At 35.7% G+C, this 24,119-nt stretch overlaps 1 protein-coding gene across 3 annotated transcripts in view; it reads right to left on the bottom strand.

Annotated features, from left to right (window-relative positions):
• sdt (MAGUK p55 family member stardust) overlaps window positions 1-24,119 on the bottom strand; it is a 276,035-nt gene that overhangs the window by 162,224 nt on the left and 89,692 nt on the right. For 2 of the 3 annotated variants that reach the window (XM_089092566.1, XM_089092567.1), the window contains one exon: window positions 4,294-4,430. In XM_089092566.1, the coding sequence (XP_088948692.1) occupies window positions 4,294-4,430 (137 nt within the window). Of the gene's footprint in view, window positions 1-4,293; window positions 4,431-14,707; window positions 15,237-24,119 lie in introns of those variants that run through there. The other variant, XM_089092569.1, reaches the window with a different exon arrangement.

Genomic DNA, 24,119 nt, shown 5'->3' with positions numbered 1-24,119 from the left:
CAATAAAAAACTTTAGCGTAAAGAGCAAGCGGTTGAGGAGGGGGCAGCCCCTTTCATATATGGAATAATTTCTGTTCGTTTGGGACGGTTCGTCGACTAATACTTTGATTCAACAGTAATTTATAGATAATATACTCAAAAGAATCCTCCTGGAAGGATGTTCTAAGTATTATACATGAATAAAAACGGAGTATATATCAGCCGCACATATATTAGAGGCATCCCTCAGCTCTCTTTATTTCTGGCTCTTTAATGTTTACTTTGTGACCTTGACACTAGTTGTGCTAGTTTTCTAGTTTTGGTGTCGAAAAATTGTCTTTCTAAAATATGAATGCAGTTAAGACTAGGAACTGGGAGTCAAGAATAAGCTTAGTTCGGACGTTAGCAGATTCAAGTTACCCCTACGTGAACTTATTTTATTTATTTAAAGATTGAGAATGTCTTAGCTTTTATTGAAGCAAAGCTAGTCTAAATAGAGCTCGCGAACAAGTTACTTTTTTTGTCAATTCGTGTGGTTATTTTCTTGACCCTGTATCCGTGTAACTTTAAAGTCGGTTTGAAAATACCTACTTATAGTGTCCCAAATCTACATCCAGGAAAAAGGTTTTGTGACCTGTCTTTTTGGTCCTGTCTCGCCCAGTATGTTTTTTTACAGTAGATTCCCCTATGCATAAGGAATTGCAGATACAGGTTTAGAACTGATCAAGCATTACAAACTTTAGGTCCTATTCCAGGGTTCCTAAAACGTACCCTCTCTCAAAAATACGTGGCCCCTTTTAGCTCAAGCAACGGTCCTTAGATGTTTCAAACCAGTCGGAGAAAATAGGTTTTGGGCCACGTTTTCGGAGGAAGCATCAGGCCCCCATGCTAAAATTTTTCTCGTACACTAGGAACAAGTTAGCCCAGGGACTTGCGGTTTTTAATTTCAATCTGTTCAGAAAGAAAGTTTTTAGGCTAAAGTGGCCCGTACCCTCAATCTAAATTTGTTTGTATGTATGGGTTTCCTTGGCCCATGGGAATCCCAATATTTTTTTCCATGTTTAAACAACCTGTGCCCCCAATCTTAATTTGTTTGTACATTCGGTTTCCTTGGCCCATGGAAATCCCAATCTTTTTGTCCATGTTTAACTGGCCCGTACTCCCAATCTAAACGTATTTATACATATGGGTTTCCTTGAGCCATGGAAATCTCAATCTTCTTGCCCATGTTTAATTGACCCGTACCCCCAGTCTAAATTTTTTTGTACATATGGGTATCCTTGGCCCATGCGAATCCCAATCTTTTTGCCCATATTTAAGTAGCCTGTGCCCCTAATCTAAATTTGCTTATGTATATGGGTTTCCTCAGCCCACGGTAATCCCAATATTTTTGCCCATGTTTAAGTGGCCCATGCCCCCAATCTAAATTTGTTTGTACATAGGGGGTTTCCTTGGCCCAGAAATGGTGGAAGTTCCAAGCTCTTCGGGAATAAGTTGTTTTCAGGTTCAATTAAAGCAACTAACTTCACAGCCAAAGATTATGCCAACCAGCAGTTCTGCAATAATTCCTTATTACAACAAAATCTGATGGCGGTAAGAAAAGAAAACAATAAGATGATTCCTGAAGAGGAGGAAACAGAAGATATTTTGCCTGGTAAAGTTTCCTTCCTTGAGGACACAGAAGAATTACAAAAGACTACATTTCCTATCCCATAGAAGAGACTTGAGCACGTTCCGTTTTACTGATTTCTAATAGAAACATCTTTCCACTTGAACTGGAAATGTACCTATTATTACCATGACTTGGCCCTATTTCACGGCGAAAGACAGCGAATTCAAAACAAATCTGGGAATTGAGAAACATAGAGGAAATATAAAATTATTAGGCAAGACAAATCTGGGAATTGAGAAACATAGAGGAAATATAAAATTATTAGGCAAGACAAATTTGGGAATTGAGAAACATAGAGGAAATATAAAATTATTAGGGAAGATATCCAATTTTGCTTCGGCCTTTTGAGCGTTTAACTAGAATTGGAATCTTAGTTTCAGGGCTTTTTAAAAACAAACGCTGTTCCAACTGAAGTTTCTTCATCATCAAAGGCCAAAATACAAAAAATAAATTGTATGCTATAACCCTGTAGTGATATTCTTCTTCTGTCACTTGTCTATTATAGCGACGACACCTAAGAGCCGTCCAGAACGTAATATTTTAAATGCCTAACCTAACCAACTCTGTATATTAAATTGTTAATTAAAATATACCTGTATAGTAGTTTATCTCACCAAGGCTAAGCTGATTGTCTCCAAGTGCACACAGAAAACAAGTTTTATTACAGATCAAGAACAAAGCGCGGTCGCCATAATAGACAAGTTCCCTCCTTCACGTACATCGATCAACGACCTGACTAGCTTCACGGACATTCTTACGATTTACCAGTATTGACTAATAAACTTATTCCCTTGTAATTAGCGATGACTGGTGGAATCTGATTTTGAATAGCCGAAACTAGCCAGTAGCTTATTTTTCTTTATCCTGAGCCCGAGGAATTCCAAATCAGGGTTTTTATAATATTCATTCATGTAATGGAAGTTTTTGTATTGTATTCAAAATTTTGAAAAAATTGCGGAAAATACTCTATAATTGCAATTTCTCAATTAAACTTTGGCAAAACCTAAAGTTAATTTGAAAAAAAAAAAACTGATCAGAAATATCGAAATCGATATATCGATTATCGAATATCCAAAGCAAAAATATCAATATATCGATATATCGTTGAATAAAATTATCGCCCAGCTAGTACATACTACTATTAATGCTATTACTATACTACGACAATTTGTACTGCTGAAGCTAAGGATATGAAAGTGAAGCTTTCAGGAAAGGTTGAGAGGGATGTTGGAGTAATCAAAACTCACTATGTGTATGCATATTGTTAAAAGAGTGTATCAGCAATATCAACAACAGCTTAGTGCATTAAGTTAAAAACTTTCAGGGACTTTGAAGGGATGTTGAACTAACCAAAAGGCACTATCTGCACACTATTTTTATTACTGTCCTTGCGATTACCCCTTGCGAATCCCTATTAATCCCTATTAATCCCTATTAATACCCCCTATTAATTCTGGAGTCTCTACTCGTATGAGCGTTAAAGTGATAATGACTGACAATATCGCTTATATTTTGAAGTTATTCGAATATTGTGATAAGAGGAAAATTGCCCTCGCTAGATACGTCATTTTCAAACCTGACGAAGCACCAATTGTCCCTGGAGAAGCAAGTGCCGTCATCGCTAGGAAAGTTAACGAAACGTGCTCTAAGCTAGAGAGCTTTATCGAATGTGACTGACCCTTTGTTCTACGGCGATCAGGCGGATCTGGGTCCTCGACCTAGAGATCGTCTCCTACATCCTAGTCTATCTACGCGGTTGTGCTAAAGAAACCCTCCCCCAAGACCTAAAGAACCCAGAAATTACAAAAAACGACCCCCCCTAAAAAAGAAACAGAAAATCCTAAAAGAACAGAGATTGCAATAAATTATCAAATCGAACTCAAAACGAGCAGAATCTACCACAAAGAGGAGCAAGGCGAGGAGCACACCCACTGCGCCTTCTGGAGAAGAGAACACAATTTGCACTTTACTAACAAAATAAGCTTGAAACATTTTCTCTTTAATAACTATAATAAATCTTAAATTATTAAGACTTTCAGGAATGAATTTTGGGTATATATCAAACTGTCAATCCACATTCATTTGTTCTTTTATAATCTGGGTTAGGATGGTGTTTTTTTTTTATATTATGAGAAATAAAAACACATAGCTCAAATTAAATATTATTTCATTACAGTGCAGAAAGGAAGCTTCAGTGCAGCACTTAGTACCGGCCGAAGTTTATTTCAAGAACCTGAACAAATTACCTATGGCGATTTTTTTTTTTTTTGCATAAGTGGATCTATCAGTACAATGTAAAGTATAAACAAAAACAGATAAATCGAATAAAGAATGCATAAATCATTTTTATTAAAGTTTTGTAAATTGTGCTGAGCAACACAATTTTTATCATTATTGTTATTTTTTATTTGCCGGGGACAACCCTTAGTATCCTCACCTACCATTTTCCCATATTATGCCTTGGGTTCCAGCAGAAGGAGGGAGGGGTGAAACAACCTCCTAAGGAACAAGAGGAAATTATAAAAGGAGCAAAAATAGGAAAATGAGAAATATCCCCTTTTAAATTTTGGTAAAAACAAAATGCTTAGAACCACTTGCCCCCCTGGAACATCCCTGGCGGTGATCATGCAAGAAACTATTACCTGTTGTGAGAGCTTAGCCATATCCACTGGTTCAATTTGTTTTAATGATGATAGCTTTTCAAGTCTCTCTCTTGCTTGTTGTTCAACTGCTATCACGAAAGCATCTTGAACATTTGAATTATTTGCCAAATCAGCAGCTGTAAAAAAATAGCACAGATTGGTGTTGTTCTTATCTCTGAAGCTAGTTCTTTTTTCTGTAATAAATAGTAAGATTGTTTTTTTTTTCCAAAGAGAAATAGACTATTAAGACAGAATGACAGGAATATCAAATTAATCGATTGTTCAAGACAGAAAAAGAAAAAATAATGACAGAATAGTAAAAAAAAAACATTACAAATAGTACGACCAGATAATTTTTTTTTACAAAAAATGCATGACTAACAGAACTATAAAAATAATTGTTCGCACCAATCGTATTCACAAATCTATAAAAAAAATTCTGGTGTTTTAACCTTAAACAAAAGAGAGAGAAAAATACAAATAAATTTAGCGTGAAAAAACACTACTGCCGAAGCTTGAACACTACTACTGATAGGTTGTCCGTGCTGTTCTTTTTTCTTTGTCTTGAGAAAGAGATAAATCCGCTAAAAAACACCAGTAGAAGCTTACCACAGTAGGCTGTTAGTGTTGTCTTCTTTCGTTTTATTTTTTCTTCTCTAAAAAAGGGGAAAATCCGCTGAAAAACCACTACCGGTCGAAGATTAGGCTATCAGTATTGTTTTTTAGATTTGTTTGTTGGCTTAAAACAGGAAAAAAGTCGCTTGAAAACACAACCGTCAAAACTTACCACCAGTAAGCTATCAGTGTTGTCTCTTTTATCCCTAGAAAAGAGAAAAATCCGCTGAAAGGAAAAACAATTATTATATTTGACGCTTAGTATTGGTTTAGGTAATTTTATCTTGAAGGGTACAAAAAATATATAGTAATGTTTGACGGGAGAGTTAAACTTATTAACAGTTTAGGGAAAAGAAAACAACGAAAAGCAACAAACTAGCTTTGTCCAAACAATAATGCCATAAGATTTTGCCATTAATGTCGATTGGTTTTAATCTTAAAAAAAAAAAAAAAAAAAAACACTAACTAGCCAAAAAACCTATCGGAAGGTAGGCATAAAAAAGAAAAAAAAACAGCAGTGTTCGCTCTTTTCTGGGGACCGTAAATAAGCAATTTATATCTATCTCGGCGCCCCCCCCCCTCCCAAAAAAATAAAGATCATTTTGAGTCGCTAATCGCGATACAAAAAAGGATGAACTTGCCAAACCATGCATAAAATTTGTCTCGTTTTAATGAAACCTATTGAGTATATCCAATCTCTTTAAATTGCAGGCAATACTCTCTTGTCTTTAGGTGTAAATTAAATAAAAAAGCGAGTTTTTTCAACTGAAAGTAAGGAGTAACATTAAAACTTAAAACGAACAGAAATTATTACGTATTTGAGGGGGGGTTACTCCTCCAAAGCACCTCGCTCTTTACGCTAAAGTTTTTTTTTAAGAATTTAAAAAAAATTCTTATTGTTCTAATTAAACGAACATAGTATTTCAGGAGTCGTTCTTAAAGAATTGGGACATAATTCAAATTTTAGCGTAAAAAGCGAGGTGGTTTGGAGAAGTGACACCCCTCATACACATAATAATTTCTGTTCGTTTTAAATTTTAATGTTGCTCCTTTCTTTCAGTTGAAAAAGATTTTTTTTTTTTGTTTCCTCCTCTCAAAGGATTTATTCTCTAGACAATTCAATCCTGGTGAAAATTTACCACGGACAATTACCCTTAACATCACCATGCGTAAAATTGAGTCGGCAATGAGAAAGCAAGACATAAGAAGAATTTCGTACAGGAATTCAGGCAAATTCCCCCAATGTAAAATTTCCTCTCAGAAATTGACCCCTAGAAACTTCCCATCCCATGGAAAATTATCCCCATGGAAATCCCTCCAGCAGATAATTCAACCCCCTTCCCCGAAAAATGTATCTATATTTTTCAATAACTAATACTATACGCAAACAATGGGCAAATTTTGTAACTTAAAGACCTTTCCCCTGGGGGCTGTGGGAGGGTCATGATATCCCCAAAGGTATAGTTATTCGGTCTTTCAACTATGGTGAACAAAATGGCTATCTCAAAATTTGGATCAAATGACTTTGAGAAAAAAGGGGCGTGGGAAGGGGCCTAGTGGCCCTCCAATTTTTTGTTCACTTAAAAAGGGCTCTAGAATTTTTAATTTCCATTCGAATGAGCCCTCTCACGACATTCTAAGACTACTGGGTCAATACGATCGCCCCTGGAAAAAAAAACAAATTAACACGTATCCGTGATCGTTCTTCTGGCAAAAAATACAAAATTACACATTTTTCAGATAGGCGCTTCAAACCTCTACAGTAGGGTTCTCTGATACAGTAAATCTGAAGGTGTGATTTTCATTAAGATTCTATGAATTTTAGAGGGTGTTCTCTCTTTTTTTCGAAAATCAGGAAAATTTTCTCAGGCTCGTAGCCTTTGATAGGCAACATTAAACTTAGTGCAATTTATATATTTGAAATCAGCATAAAACTCCAATTCTCTTGATATATCTATTGGTATCAAAAATCCCGTTTTTTAGAGTTTCGGTTACAATTGAGCCGGGTCACTCCTTACTTACAGTTCGTTACCACGAACTGTTTGATAAGGGAAAAAGGGACCAAAAACGTGTAGCGGCAGACGGTACTTTACCAGGTTATCACAACCGTAAATACCTTGGGCATTGAAAGGTTTCATTTATTTGAAAATAATTGACTGTTTAAATTGTAAGTTCACACCCTGTGCTGATTTTAGCTATTTCATCCCAAAACACATAAAGAAAAAAGAAAAAATCAAGGCACAGTGGAAGGAGAATTAAGATAATTAAAAAAAGAGACAACGCGGTTTTTTAGCTGGGAAACTACTACAAATAAACTTGTGTTAATTCTAGTATGTCTAACACAAAAAAAATAATGCTAACAAAATTCAAGACCTTATCTAGGGGGGTATTACCGAGTTTGAGTCCCCACCCCCGAAAATTTGACCGACTAATAAAAAGCAACAAAAATGTATTTAAATTTTTTTTTAGTGCGTTTCGTAAATATTGTTTTTGTACTCCCCCCCCCCCCAAAAAAAAAAAATTCCCTCACCCTCCGAGAAAAAATCCTGGATACACCCTTCACAATATGTATTGGTTTCAGTAGCCTCATCCGAAGAGATAGGGAAACAGAAAAAGAATTAAAAACACTATTATTGCCTTTCGAGAAAAAAAAAAGTTAGAAAAATAATGGAAGGAAATCTAGAGAAATGAGTTTTTCTGTGATCCACAATTTAAAAACCAGGAATGATCGCGATTGTGATTACCCGGTGAAGTATTGTTCGTTACTACGTGTAAAAAAAAAAAAAAAAAAAAAAAAAAAAAAAAAAAAAAAAAAATCAATTATGTAGTCAAATTAAAAATAAAATGAGGAAACCAAAAAAGTAAGAAATAATACTTTTAATCGTGGGTATGGAAATGATTACAGCAACAATGCCAATGAAATTGATAGTTTTTCTTTTTTTTTTTGTTGTCAGTTAAAATTTTTAAAGAATTTAAAAAAGATACAAACATTGTCCCAGGAAAGGACTAACGGCCCTTTTCTGGAAGAGCCGTGATAACGAAAGGTTATTCTTTCGATACATAAATGCAGTCTAGAAATAGGTTTTTCTTTTGGTTGTTTCAAGATTTTCCGGACGAATTTGCGAACAAATTGTGGACGACTATGCGAACGTTGTCAAATTTAAATAATTGATTTGGCTTATTTATTTTGACGGTTCAAAGTGGCAACGTTGATTTCCGTAAAAGTAGCCAGAAATTGCCGACTATTTTCCAGTATTTGTCCTTGTCAAATAGAATAGTCATTTCGGTTGCAATTTTCATTATGTTAATTTTTGATGTTAATTATTGACCATGTTAAATTAATCCAATTAGTACTGCAGGTTACATTCAAATTGAATTCAAACAGATTGAAATCAAATAAAAGAAATTCAAGCTTTTATCTAACACATTGTCGAAAAAATATTTTTGATCTGAAGTAGTAGTTACTATTAAAGATCAAAATCACCAAAATATAGAAAAGGGCCTTTCTTTTAAAGTAAGACTTCTATTCTCTTTCTTAAAAAAGGCTGAATTTGATATTTTAGTTCGTTTTCCTTTATTATTTTTTTTCTGGATTGAAAAGGAAATCTGTCATTTCAGTCGTTAGCTCTTTCCTTCGATGTCAGAAAGAGTTAACTCAGGGCTAATTAGAAAGCTTATTTCTGCCATGGCGGATAGAAAGAGGTATTACCGACAACTTTCCTGTAAATTTTCTCATCAAATTCCACGGAGAATTTAGCTTTCTTAGAGGAAACAAGAACTATATCATCAGAACCGCAATACCAAATCCCCTTTCGGCATTCCAGCTCTAAAACTAATATTTCCTCCTGTCCCCAAAAATAACCTTGTTCATCAAATTATCTTTACAGTGGATTGCCCTCAAAGAGGAAAACGAGGGTTAATGAAAAGGAAATTATTTGTAGTAAACGCTCCATGATAAATAAAGATTGATAGTTGCTAAATAAAAATTCAAAATTTCGAGTTGATGATGTTTTTGCAAAAGTTGCTAAGGAAAGCGTAAAACCATTAGGGATTAATTAGTGTCAGCTCCAACTGTTTCATAATCTTGAATGTGAGCTTTCATTATTATGTAGTGAAGTATTTTGTTCAGTACCTTGTAATGACTTGTAAAACAGCAGCCGAACAGGGCCGAATATAATGAGAAATACAAACAGAATTGAGATTTGAAATCATGTGATCCCAAGTTCTCTCTGAGTTTATGGCAGATTATGCTCCACATAACCTAATAACTTCATACTGTATTTGCTTCTGCAGTTAGGTGGCTTCGCAATTAATAAAGGAGCTTTGGCATCATAATGACAAAAAATACGTTTTTGAAGTGTTCACAATAAAAGTTTTTAGATTTTGGGGTTTAGACAACAAATAGGTTTTTCTTACTGAGCTCTGAGTTGACGTTATTAAAAAAAAAAAAAAAAAAAAAAAAAAAAAAAAAAAAAAAAATTCAGTGTGAGAGAAACTGAACCTCCTTGAAAGTTCGAGTTTGACATTTTTTTTTCAAACAGCGTGGACTTCCTTCGCCAGAGAAACTGGACTTCCAGGAAAAACAATAATTTTCAGCGTGACTGGGTTCGTTAGGTAGAATAGTTGTCACAAATTTACAATTACACGTACAACCGGTTAGAAATTCATATTGATTTTAGCATGAGAACCACTGAGCTTTCAGGAAATTAACTTAAAAACTTTTTCCACACAATATGTTTTTCAAAGAAAAGTTAACAAGTCCATTAAACGAAAAAGGAACAGAAACAAAATCGGATACTCTACAAAGCGTAAAGCTACCATAAATCACCGTCAATAAATAAATGAAACCCACAACGAACAGAAATTACAATAAGTAACCGAGTCAAACTCAAAACGAGCAGAAATTAACATTAGGAGGGCTGAGAACCCCCATGCCTTCTCAAGACCAGAACATAATTTGCACTTTAATTGAAAAAAACATGTTAAATGTGTTATCTTTTTTACCTTAAGTCGAAAATTATTAATACTTTCAGAAATAAAAATCAGCATATGTATATTAAACTGACAATGGACATTCATTTTTTTCCCAGTAAAGTGCAAATTATGTTCTGGTCTGGAAAAGGACGCGACGATGCGCTTTAGCGCCGCCTATGACTGCTACTGGTTTTATACACGAGGGGCTTGCTGTTGACGCTAAAGAACAAAGTTCGGACACTTGTCTAATGGGTCTTGATTTTGTACTTTCGATCTACCGAGAAACTGAAAGTTTATCTGTAAAAAACTTCGTTTTTCACTGGCATAAAAATTCATAAAAAAAAACAATCATATTTTGCATATTTTTAAAGATTCAAAATTAGATGTGAACATAACCAAACAAAAAATAACAGACATTAAATAAAAATGAACAGAATTTAAGTAAAAAAAACAAGTTTTTTTCTACTGAAAGTAAGGAGCAACGTTAGAACTTAAAACGAAGAGAAATTATTCAGTATATGAGCAGGGTTGCCTCTTCATCATCCCATGCTCTTTACGCTAAAGTATTACGAATTGTGACGAAAAGCCGAATTGTGATGTGAAAGCCGAATTGTGACGAAAAGCCGAGCTTAAGCGTAAAGAGTGAGGGCTGAGGAAGAGGAAGCCCCTCTCATATACGGAATGATTACTTTTCGTTTTAAGTTTCAATGCTGGTCTTTACTTTCAGCTGAAAAAAATCTTAATTTCAGGCCGTTTTTAGAATCATGCCAGAAAATCCTCCTCTCTTCTTCGTGTAAAATTTCTTCTGGAAAATGTATGTATATTTCCTAATAACAAATACTATACAGAAATAATAGACAAATTGCATAACCCACAGCTTTTCCCCCCGGTGGGGGGGGGGGGTCATGTCATACCCAGATATGTAGTTATTGAACCTGTCAACTATACTTAATCAAATGGACATCTCCAAATTTTGATCGGACGTTTTTTGGAGAAAACGGGGCGTAGATGGGAGGCTAGTCACCCTAAATTCGTTTTGGTCACTTGAAAAGGGTACTAGAGCTTATGGTTTTCGTTCAAGTGAGCCCTCTCCCGATCTTCTAGGACCATTGGTTTAATTATATCAGCCGTGTGAAAAAAAAAACAACAAATAAATAAACACACATCCGTGATTTTTTGTCTTGCCCATTTTTTCAGTTCCGCAATTTTGTAGCTAGGAGCTTCTATAGTAGGTTTCTCTGATATGCTGGATCAGATGGCTTGATTTTCATTAAGATCACTTGACTTTTTAGGGTGCTTCTTCCCTTTTTAGAAATTACGGCAAGTTTTCTCAGGCTCGTAGCTATTGAACGATAAAATAAAACTTAATATATTCGTATATTTAGAATCAGTATAAAAATCCGATTATTTTGACATATTAATTGTTATCAAAATTCATTTTTATTAGAATTTCGGTTACTTGGTCGGGCCAAGTCGTTCCTTACTTACTTCGTTAAAACGAACTGATAATATGATCGGCAATTGGAGATAAGTCATAGGCAGCGCGCTAGCGCTGCCTAAGTAAAGAACGATGTGGGCACTTCGTTTTTTTTTCTCCATACCCGGGCACTTTGTATCGAAGGAGTTGTCGTAGAAAGTTCTAAGAGGGCTCATTCTATTGGAAATTGGAGTGTTTAGTGCCCTTTTTAATAGTCAAAAGTGATGGGAGGGCAACTAGCCCCCCCCCCCCGCCCATCATTCCCCCAAATACATCCCATCAAAATTTTGAGATAGACATTTTGTTCAGCGTAGTTGATTTCCGGATAGACGATATCTATTTGAGGAGGACACTCCCCCACAACCCTCAGGGCAAGGGTTTTAAGTTATGCCCTGGGGGCATATAAGGTTTTTATAGAAGCCGTTATCGTAGAAACTTCAAAAAAGACTCATTCGATTGGAAATTCAATGGGCTCGTGCCCTTTTGAATAGTTGAAAGTGATTTGAGGGCAACTAGCCCCCCCCCCACGCCCATCATTCCCCCAAACACATCCAATCAAAATTTTGATATAGCCATTTTGTTCAGCGTGAGTTGATTTCCAGATAAAACACATCTTTTTGAGGAGGACACTCCCCCACAACCCTCGGGGCAAGGGTTTTAAGTTATGCCCAAGGGGCATATAAGGTTTTTATAGAAGGAGTCATCGTAGAAACTTCAAAAAAGGCTCATTCGATTGGAAATTCAATTGGCTTGTGCCATTTTCAACCTTCAAAAGTTATTGGAGGGCACATAGCCCCCCCCCCTGAGCCCATCATTACCCAAAACACATCCACGCTAAATTGTAAGACTGCCATTTTGTTCAGTGTGGTTGATTTCCAGATAGAAAATATGTTTTTGAGGAGGATACTTCCCTACAACCCTCGGGGCAAGGGTTTTATGTTATGCTCTGGGGGTATATAAGGTTTGTATAGAAGGCATTGTCGTAGAAACTTCAAGAAAGGCTCATTCGATTGGAAATTCAAAGGGCTAGTGCCCTTTTTAATAGTCGAAAGCGAGACCCCCCCCCCACGCCCATCATTCCTCCAAACACATCCAATCAAAATTTTGAGATAGCCATTTTGTTCAGCGTAGTTGATTTCCAGATAGAAAACATGTTTTTGAGGAGGACACTCCCCCACAATCCTCGGGGCAAGGGTTGTAAGCTATGCCCTGGGGGCAAATAAGGTTTTCATAGAAGGTGTTGTCATAGAAACTTCAAAAATGACTCATTCAATTGGAAATTCAAAGGGCTAGTGCCCTTTTTAATAGTTGAAAGTGATTGGACGGCAACTAACCCCCCTTTCACGCCTACCTTTTCCCCAAACACATCCAATCAAAATTTTGAGATAGCCATTTTGTTCAACGTAGTTTAAAGTTCTGGAAATTAGGTCTTTGAGGATGACAACCCCTCACCCACAACGCTTATGGCAAGGATTGTAAGTTATGCCCTGGGGGCATATAAAGTTTTTATAGAAAGCGATGTCGTAGAAACTTCAAAAAGAGCTCATTCGATTAGAAAATGAAATGGCTTGTGCCCTTTTTAATAGTCGAAAGTAATTGGAACGCAACTAACACCCCTTCAGGCCCACCATTTCCCCAAACACATCCAATCAAAATTTTGAAAAAGCCATTTTGTTCCACGCAGTTAAAGTTCAGGAAATTATACCTTTGAGTTGGACACTCCCCTCACAGTCTTCAGAGCAAGGGTTATAAGTTATGCCCTAGGGGCATATAAGTTTTTATTGAAATTTCTATCGTAGAAACTTGAAAAAGGGCTCATTCGATTGGAAATTCAAAGGGCTAGTGCCCTTTTTACTAGTCGAAAGTGATTTGAGGGCAACTAACCCCCCTCTCACGCCCACCTTTTCCCCAAAAACATCCAATCACAATTTTTAGATAGCCATTTTATTCAATGCAGTTGAAAATTTTGGAAATTAGGTCTTTAAGGATGACAACACATTCCCCCAGAACCATCAGGGCAAGAGTTTTAAGCTATGTCCTGGGAGCATTTAAGGTTTTTAGTGAAGGTGATGTTGTAAAAACATCCAAAAGGGATTATTCAATTGAAAATTAAAAGGTCTATTGCCCTTTTAAAAGTCGAAAGTACTTGAAGGGCAACTAACCCCCCTCTCACGTCCACCATTTCCCAAACACATCCAATCACAATTTTGATATCCATTTTGTTCAACGTATTCGAAAGTTCTGGAAATTAGGTCTTTTAGGATGATAACCCCATCAGAGCTTTCAGTTCAAGGGTTGTAAGCTATGCCCTGGGGGTATATAAGGTTTATATAGAAAGTTGTTGTAGAAATTTCAAAAAGGGCTCATTTGTTTGGAAATTGAAATTGCCCTTTTTAATAGTCGAAAGTGAGTGGAGAGTAATTAACCCCCCTTTTACGCCCTCCATTTCCCGAAACACATTCAATCAAAGTTTATAGATAGCCATTTTGTTCAACGTAGTTGAAAGTTCTGAAAGTTATGTATTCAAGGATGACGAACCCTCCAGAGTCCCCAGGGTGAAGGTTGTAAGTTATGCCCTGGGGACATATAAGGTTTTTAATGATCGAGTTGTCGTAAAAACTTCAAAAGGGGCTCATTCAATTGGAAATTTAGAGGGCTAGTGCTCTTTTTAATAGTTGAAAGTGATTGGACGGTAACTAACCCCTCTCTCACGCCCACCATTCCTCCAAACACATCCAATCAAAATTTTCAGATAGCCATTTTGTTCAACGTAGTAGAGAGTTCTGGAAATTAAGTCTGTGAGGATGACAACCCCCCCCCCCCATAAAATGAGCAAAACATTAAACAAATGTTTAATGTTTAAACATGTTTAATGATTAATGATTAAACAAAACATTAAAAAACATTAAACATTAAACAAAAAATGAGCAAAAATAAAATCAAATAATCTACCAAGCTCGAAACTACCACAAATCAGCATCGATAAATAAATGAAACCCAAAACGAAAACCCAAAACCCATAGGGGTTTTGCGCCCAACTTACGTTAATTTCTGCTCGTTTTGAGTTTGACTCGGTTATTTATTGCAATTTCTGTTCGTTTTGGGTTTTATTTATTTATCGATGCTTATTTGTGGTAGTTTCGAGCTTGGTAGATTATTTTATTTTATTTTTTGTTTAATGGAGTTCTTTACTTTTCTTTGAAAAACTTATTTTGTGGAATTTTTTTTTTTTAATTAATCACATAAATAGACCAATGGAATAATAGTAAACGTTTTTAAACGGAAGAATAGGGCCATAATATTTTTTTCCCCTTAATGGTAGATCCTTCAATCAATATAAGGGCATACCAAGAGAAGAGCAATAGCTGGCACTCGATGATGAATCATAATAGAAAGTCCCAGAATGAATGACTTTTCGCTTCAACGGGGGCGTAACGGGCTCTGGATTTCTCCAGTACTGCTCTTCGGAATCCCAATGCTTACCTAGCAACACTGATATATTATTGGAAGAGCACTGTGCTGGAGTGTCGACAGACGGTGACTTTCTTGATTTGAAACATGGACAGCTCATTTTGTTCGGAACAGATTTTATTGAAAAGGAGTGTATTACAAATCAAAATACGAGTATAATTGAAGGATATTGATAGGATATTATAGGATATTGATAGGATAATTGAAGGATATTAACGCCGCATATTGCTTTAACGCCGCCGTTGTGTGTACTGCACTTCGAATAACGTCAAGTTGAAAACTTAAATTAGTTGTTTCTTTAGCAGTCACACCTTAGTATTTCAGTTGCCAATTAGGTTGCAATTTGCAATATTTGAAATAAATCAGATAGAGATAAGTCAAAGAAAAGAGATTTAATCTTTTACCTAGGCTAGCGCACAGACAAGAAGGAGATCTTGCCTAACAAAACAACTTTAAGCCACTAAATTAATAATTGACGCAAATATTAATTGAAATTAATAATATTAAAAAAAAATAAGTAAACGGGTAGTAAATATAAACATTTATATTAATATCATTGAAATATTTTTAATAATGTGCTATATAGACAATCAACAATGTGTAGTAAAGAAAAAGTCAATTGTAATTCGTATTCACTTTTATGCACACATCTTTAATTTTTTTTTGTTCCGAGAGTATCCAAGAGTAGTTCCGAGACTATCAAGGAATTTTCACTATGTTGAAAACAATTGTTCAAATTTAACTAAAAGTGAAATGTTCTCTCTACGAAAATATTGACATTGATTAATGTTAAATTCAGATTTATCAGTAGTGGTATTTCAGTGGGATTCTGGTGCATAGCTTTGGTGTCGTATTCACAGTACCACTTTAGTCACTTCCAACTCTGAAATATTCAATATTCAAAAGCGGATATACAAGAATTGCAATAAAATCCATTTTCCTTAAAAGTTCCAACACAATTAGTTTTCACTCTTGTATTTCACTTCAACAAAAAAAAAAATTAAATTCGTAATGTCTCTCTCTCTCTCTCTAGATGTGCTCAAGAACTAAGACATTTGGATAGAAAATGTTCCAATAGATAAATTTAGAAAAAAAAGTCCAAGAGATGGGAACAAGAGATAAATATATATATATATATATATATATATATATATATATATATATATATATATATATATATATATATATATATATATATATATATATATATATATATATATATATATATATATATATATATATATATATATATATATATATATATATATATATATATATATATATATATATATATATATATATATATATATATATATATATATATATATATATATATATATATATTATATATAAAGCTTGATTTGCATATTCAAGTTAAGTTTCATTCGTTTTAAGATTTATAAATTAATTTACATTAATATCTATTGTATGTTTGTTTGCATTGATTGTTTATTTAATTTCTGTTCGTTTTAAGTTTCATTTATACTTCAATAGCAAAAACATTTTTTTTTTCGTTTTAAGCTTGATATTCACATTCAATCTAAGCATTACTCGCTTTAAGATCTATTTATTCATTTATATTATTACTTGTTGTATGTTTTTGCTATGATTGTTTATTTAATTTCTGTTCGTTTTGGGTTTCATTTATTCTTTAATAGTAATTTCTGGTCGTTTTGAGTTTGAATTCTAAAAGGTATTTGTATCTGCTGAGCTTAAGTTTAAAATGGCCTTTAGTTTTCTATGAAAAACTTATTTTTCAGATTTTTTTTTTTAATTAATCACGAAAAAAGATCAATACTCATTTTAATACAAATCGACGGACAGATAGCGTTTGTATCCATGGCAAGAATCGGCAAGATGGCTTAGCGGATGTCTTTTCAAAATATCTGCTTTGTTCACAGGCTTAAAATTATCCGCGTTTGTTTTGTCTTTTTTTCCCTCCTTTTCTTATTTTTTTTTGTACACTAGTGATCATATCTTGGGGAATTGAACTTTAAAACCCTTTAAAAAGAATTGATAATAAAAAACAACAGCTACGACGTTAATATATAAAGCTCAAAATATCGATAAAGATTACAATGTTTATTTTGTAGAAACTACTTTCAATCTACCAAGTCTATTTTAAACAGAGGTTATAACCCACGGCCGTACCCCAACCCAGGGGGGGGGGGGGGGTAGGGTTTTGACCCCTACGCAATTTTTAAGTTTATCTCCCCAATTTTTAAGTTTAAAAATTAAAAATAATTTTCTCCGAGCCACGCATAGCACTCCCGCCTGAAGGAAGAGAATCGGGGGGATTGGTAACTGCGCTAAGTCAAGAAATGGATCATTATCTACATGCGAAAAAGTTTAAGTTATTTTCCTAGACCTCAAATAAAGCTATTCTAAGCAATCTGCGTCAGTCTTTTTCATGGACGGCAAGCAAAATACCTCCTATTGTAAACGAAAGGGAAATTATGAAGAAAAATACTGCATTTCGAGATTATTTTCTTATCTGCACTTTGGAGATTTCTGGTCCCTAATTTTTTTTACTTGCCGTTCACAAGTAAGCTCATCTATCGCAACAGTCCTAATGTAATTTCCCACCACATGAAATCTACTAAACCAATGGGAAAATTAATAGAAATCAACTGTCTACCAACAGTAGGAAGCCGGAGGGATATTAATTTTCCAAACTTACCCACAATGCAAACCTACCAAACTTACCCAATGCAAAATGCAAACTTGCCCACAATGCTGCGTTTTGGGGATGAATTCGGGCGTTTTCTTCTTAAGTTCGATGAATTGGTGAACTTAGGAGTAAATTTGTTTAATAGTGGTAATGATGAGCTGCTACTGGGGATCCTAAATGAACCTCTCTCGGATATATAGTGGCAATAAGAAATGTTATTTTAGAAAGTTAAAATGCCCATAAATAGGAGTATTTTACTTATTTGAATTTTTACTGCAGAACTAAGCTCTCGGAAAAAAAAGAGAAAAAGAAGGTGTTTTTTCTACTTTTGTAAGAATGATCAGTACTATGTCCTGCAAATGGCATTGTTTTCTTGTACTTAATACATTCTGGACTTGACACCAGTCGCAATTGAGAAAATCAATAAAGGAGACGTGGAACTATATTAGATTGTGTTGGGAACTTTTCTACAAGTTACCGGAACTGACTTTTGATTGTATTTTCCTAAAGAACCTTTTTCGGGGGGAAAATATTTATGGTCCTCCTAGACTAAAAAATAGTGCGAGAAGACTAAAACCATTTTTGTTTTTAATTGGCATTTTTCTTCTAGAATTCTGAGAAGGTCTGGTCTTATTGACCGTTGTATAGCGAGGATTCCATTTCGGAGGATTGGATCCAGATTAACAATGGTTTCAAGGACCCATGATATATAATCAGAGTGCCATGTTATTAGTCGTTACGCTATGTTATTATTAAATTTGAATTTTTGCTTAATGTCCGCTAAAAGTTAAAATATATGAGGACACAAAATAACTTTTAGACACACTGTCTTTAAGTATAAATTTTAAATATGTATGTGTATACATTAGTATTTTGGTTTGGATTATTCTTTTCTAGGAAACCATGAAATCCAAATATGAACAGAACCAATTTATTCCACTAAGTAGCACATCAGTGGTGCCAACTCATGAAAATGTAGGGAGGAGGGTGCAAAATTTACTTTCAAAATTTTTGATTTTTTCAAGAAAAGTGGCAAAAACATATATTTTCTAAAATCTAGGCGAGGGGGCAAATGAAATCCCAAGAGGGTTCTGGCAAGGTCTTTTATTTTACTTTTAAATGTAAAGATTGTTTGTAGCTCTCCATGATAAATAAAAGGATTATGATGCTGAGATATATAAAGAGGAAGGTTATTAAAGGTATGCAGACGCTAGAGGGGAGCTTTGTCTAGAAAAAGTATTAGTCTATGGGCCAAAAAAAGATTGTCATCTTGTTTTGGACCTGTTCCATTATATCAATCAAACTAGTTACAAATAACTAGCCAAAAAATCTTGTTGAATGGCAGACACTAAAATGGAAGAAAAACTCATACTGTCGTGTAAGCATCGGAAACCAACTGATTCTGATTGTGCAATAAATACTCTCTTTTGAAACAATGCACCTTTTATAGCATCACAAGGTTGTATTCAGCCTTGTGATTGGCTAGGAGTTACGGACACTTACCAATTATACAAGTAAGATGTTTGTATGTGTCGATTCATACACAAAAATCATAAGTTCTGTGGTTACACACAGATTTTAGGGAGCACAAAGCCCCGAAGATAGTACATTTGGCCAGAAAATTAATCTATTGTCAATGATTGTGCACGAGAGCATTCTCTGTCCGGAATATTCTTCCCCCCAAAGTCTAGCAACGATTTGACACGCTCTTTTTTACAGCTAAATGGCTAACTAGCCATTTAGACTTTTTTATTAAAACCAGAAACTATCCCTCCTTGGCTTATTTAAGTCACAACAATGACAGATGCAGTGTTTAGTTTGCGTCCTCTCCACGTATCATAAGCAGCGCGGTCGCTCTGCCTAAGTAAAGAATGATGTGGGCACAATATGTTTTTTTTTCTCCACCCGGGCACTTCGTATCGAAGGAGTTATCATAGAAACTTCGAAAAGAGCTCATTCATTTGGAAATTGGAGTGGCTAGTGTCCTTTTTAATAGTCGAAAGTAATTGGAGGGCAACTACCTCCCCCCCCACACCCATCATTTCCCAAACACATCCAATCAAAATTTTGAGATAGCCATTTTGTTCAGCGTAGTTGATTTCCAGAAAGAAAATATGTTTTTGAGGAGGACACTCCCCCAAAACCCTCGGGGCAAGGGTTTTAAGTTATGCCCTAAGGGTATATAAGAATGATGCTGGCACAATGTACTGTTTATTATTTTTTCCTTAAGAGCAGGGCACTTCATATGGAAGGGGTCGTCGTAGAAAATTCAAAAGGGGCTCATTCGATTTGCAATTGAGAGTTCTAGTGCCCATTTTAATAGTCAAGATTGATTGGAGGACAACTAGCCCCCCCCCCCCCACGCCCATCATTTCCCCAAGCACATCCAATCAAAATGTTGAGATAACCATTTTGTTCAGCGTTGTTGATTTCCAGACAGAAAATATGTTTTTGAGGAGGAAACTCCCCCACAACCCTCAAGATTGAAGTTTTAAGTTATGCCCTGGGGACATATAAGGTTTTTATAGAAGGCGTTGTCGTAGAAACTTCAAAAAAGGCTCATTCGATTGGAAATTCAAAAGGCTAGTGCCCTTTTTAATAGTCGAAAGGGATTGGAGGGCAACTAGCCCCCCACGCCCATCATTCCCCCAAACACATCCAATAAAATTTTTGAGATAGCCATTTTGTTCAACGTAGTTGATTTCCAGATTGAAAATATCTTTTTGAGGAGGACACTCCTCCAAAACCCTCAGGGCAAGGATTATAAGTTATAACCTGGGGCCATATAAGGTTTTTATTGAAATCTTTGTCGTAGAAACTTGAAAAAGGGCTCGTTCAATTTGAAATTCAAAGGGCTATTGCCCTTTTAATAGTCGAAAATGATTTGAGGGCAACTAACCCCTCTCTCACGCCCACCTTTTCCTCAAATACATCCAATAAAAATTTTTAGATAGCTATTTTATTCAACGTAGTTGAAAGTTTTGGAAATTAGGTGTTTGAGGATGACAACCCCTCCTCTCCTACTCCTCAGGTCATGGGTTACAAGTTATACGCAGGTGCCATATAAAGTTTTTATTGAAAGCGTTGTTTTAGAAACTTCAAAAGGGTTCATTAAATTGGGAATTCAAAGGCCTTGTGCCTTTTTTAATAGTTGAAAGTGATTGGTTAGCGACTAACGCCCCTCTCACGCCGACCATTTTCGAAAAACACATCCAATCAAAATTTTGAAATATACATTTTATTCAACGTAGTTGAACGTTGTGGAAATTAGGTCTTTTAGGATGATAACCCCCTCAGAACCCTCAGTGGAAGGGTTGTAAGTTATGCCCTGGGGGTATATAAGGTTAATATAAAAAGTTGTTCCATAAATCATTGGCAGCGGGTTCATGCTGTCTAAGTAACGAACGGGGACACTCGAGAACGATACAAGAAATAGGGACTAAGTAAAGAGGAGGAAACTCTCCAATAGCCCTGAGGGTAAGGATTTTAATTTATGCCCTGGGGGCTTAGAAGAACGATGTTGGCACAATGTATTATTTATCATTTTATCATTTAGAGCAGGGCACTTTGTATCGAAGAAGTTATCGTAGAAACTTCGAAAAGGGCTCATTCAATTGGAAATTGGAGTGGCTTTTGCCCTTTTTAATACTCAAACTGATTGGAAGGTGACTAACACCCCTTCCACGCCCACCATTTCCCGAAAAACATCCAATCAAAATTTTGAGATAGCCATTTTGTTCAGCGTAGTTGATTTCCAGATAGAAATTATGGTTTTGAGGACAGTCCCCCACAGCCCTTAGGGTAAGGGTTGTAAGTTATGCCCTGGGGGCATATAAGGTTTTTTATTGCAGGCAATGTCGTAGAAACTCCAAAAAAGGCTCATTCGATTGGAAATTCAAAGGGCTAGTGCCCTTTTTAATTGTCGAAAGTGATTAGAGGGCAACTAATCCCGCCTCTCACGCCCACCTTTTCCCCAAATACATCTAATCAAAACTTTGAGATAGCCATTTTATTCAACGTAGTTTTAAGTTCTGGAAATTAGGTCTTTAAGAAAGACACACCCCCCCCCACAGCCCTCAGGGCAATGGGTGTAAGTTATTCCCTGAGGGCATATAAGATTTTTATTGAAAGCATAAAACTTTAAAAGGGCTTATTCAATTAGAAATTGAAAAGACTAGTGCATTTTTTAATAGTTGAAAGTGATTGGAGAGCGACTAATGCCCCTCTCACGCCCACCATCTTCCCAAACACATCTAATGAAAATTTTGAGTTATCCGTTTTCTTCAATGTAGTTGAAAGTTCTTGAAATTAGGTCTTTTAGGATGATAATCCCCTCAGAGCCCTCAGTTCAAGGGTTGTAAGTTATGCCCTGGGGGCATATACAGTTTATATAAAAAGTTGCTATGGAAATTTGAAAAAGGGCTCATTTGATTGGAAACTGAAATTGCCCTTTTTAATAGTCGAAAGTGAGTGGAGAGTAATTACCCCCCCTCTTACGCCCCCCATTTTCCCAAAAACATTCAATCAAGTTTAGAGAGAGCCATTTTGTTCAACGTAATTGAAAGTTCTGGAAATTATGTATTTAAGGATGACAAACCCACCAGAGCCCCAAGGGAAAATGTTGTAAGTTCTGCCCTGGGGGCATATAGGGTTTTTATAGATAGAGTTGTCTTAAAACTTCAAAAGGGGCTCATTCAATTCGAAATTGAGAGGGATAGTGCCTTTGTAATTGTCAAAAGTGATTGGAGGGTAACTAACCCACCTCTCACGCCCACCACTCCTCCAAATACATCCAATCAAAATTTTCAGATACCAATTTTGTTCAACGTAGTAGAAAGTTCTGGAAATTAGGTCTTTGAGAATGACACCCCCAGCACTCAGGGCAAGGGTTGGAAGTTATGCCCTGGGGGCATATAAAGTTTATATAGAAATTTGTTATAGAAATGTCTAAATGAGCTCATGCTTTTGGAAATTGGAATGGCCCTTTTTAGTAGTCAAATTTCAGCGGAGAGTAATTAACCCCCCTCTGGCGCGCACCGTTTGTCTAAACACATTTCATCAAAGTATAGAGATAGCCACTTTGCTCAACGTAGTTGAAAGTTCTGGAAATTATGTATTTAAGGATGACAAACCCCCCAGAGCCCCAGGGGCAAAGGTTGTAAGTTCTGCTCTGGGGGCATATAAGGCTTTTATAGATAGAGTTGTCGTGAAACTTCAAAAGAGGCTCATTCAATTTGAAATTGAGAGGGCTATTGCCCTTTGTAATAGTCGGAAGTGATTGGAGGGTAACTTACCCCCCTCTCACGCCCACCACTCCTCGAAATACATCCAATCAAAATTTCAGATACCCATTTTGTTCAGCGTAGTAGAAAGTTTTGGAAATTAGGTATTTGAGAATGACCCCCCCCCCCAGCACTCAGGTCAAGGGTTGTAAGTTATGCCCTGGGGGGCATATACGATTTTTATTGAATGTTTTGTTTTAGAAACTTATAAAGGGGTCATTTGATTGGAAATTGAAGGGGCTAGGGACATTTTTAATAGTTAAAAGTGATTGGAGAGCGACTACCGCCCCTCTCACGCCCACCATTTCCAAACACATCCAATCAAAATTTGAGATAGCCATTTTGTTTAACGTAGTTGAAAGTTCTGGATATTCGGTCTTAGAGGATGACAACCACCCTAACAGACCTTAGGGTAAGGGTTGTGATTTTTCTGCCTTGTGGGCATATAAGGCGCTTATAAAAAGCGTTGTCGTTTCCAAAAGGGACCATTCGATTGGAAATTGAAAGGCCTAGTGCCCTTTTTAATAGTCGAAAGTGATTGGAAGGCTTTATATTTTTATAGTAAAGATCGATGCGGGTATAATGTATTATTTTTGTTTTTGTGGTTGTTGTTTAGACCAGGGCACTTCGTATCGAAGGAGTTGTCGTGGGAACTTCGAAAAGGACTCATTCGATTTAAAATAGAAAGGACTGATGCCCTTTTAATAGTCGAAAGTGATTGGAGGGCAACTAATTCCCCTTCCACTCCTACCCTCCCAGGCCTACCCTCCAATTTGCCCATTATGTTCAAAAACTAAATGTTTCCTTAACATTAAATAAAAATGCACTGTGTTAATGCTAATACCCAATAAGGTATCTCAGCAGTATCCCAAGAACGACTGAGGGCATTATTTTCACATTTTCGGGGCTACTAGTACTCTTAAAATTTAACCAAATCAAAATAGCGTAAGTGTATCCAAGCTATCAAAGAAAGTAAAGAGATTTGTTTGCGAATAGTTTTAAGTTTTCCATTTCAGGTCAACTAGAGGAGGTATGAAACTAAATTAAACAGTACTATTTGTGTCAAGATTTTTAAAAGGGTGTATGTTTAAAAATTGCTGAAAATTTTTCTCCAGCATACAAATAGCAGGCCAAACTATAAATTCTTAAAAAACGAAAAGATTTAAAGTATTATTTTTTTTTCTCTGAAAAGATTATGTCAAAATAAAGCAAGCAGAAATTAATTAAAAAAAACTTTTTCAACAAAATAGGTTTTTCAAAGAATAGTGAATAACTCCATTAAACAATAAATGAGCAAAAATAGAATCGAATAATCTATCTAGCTAAAAACTATCAC

The sequence above is a fragment of the Artemia sp. Qi Xiang Cuo genome, chromosome 7 (genome assembly GCF_049724085.1).
Source record: "Artemia sp. Qi Xiang Cuo chromosome 7, ASM4972408v1, whole genome shotgun sequence".
Classification (NCBI taxonomy): domain Eukaryota; kingdom Metazoa; phylum Arthropoda; class Branchiopoda; order Anostraca; family Artemiidae; genus Artemia; species Artemia sp. Qi Xiang Cuo.
Note: the sequence above shows the minus strand (reverse complement) of the source record. Positions and strands in the feature narration are given on the sequence as shown.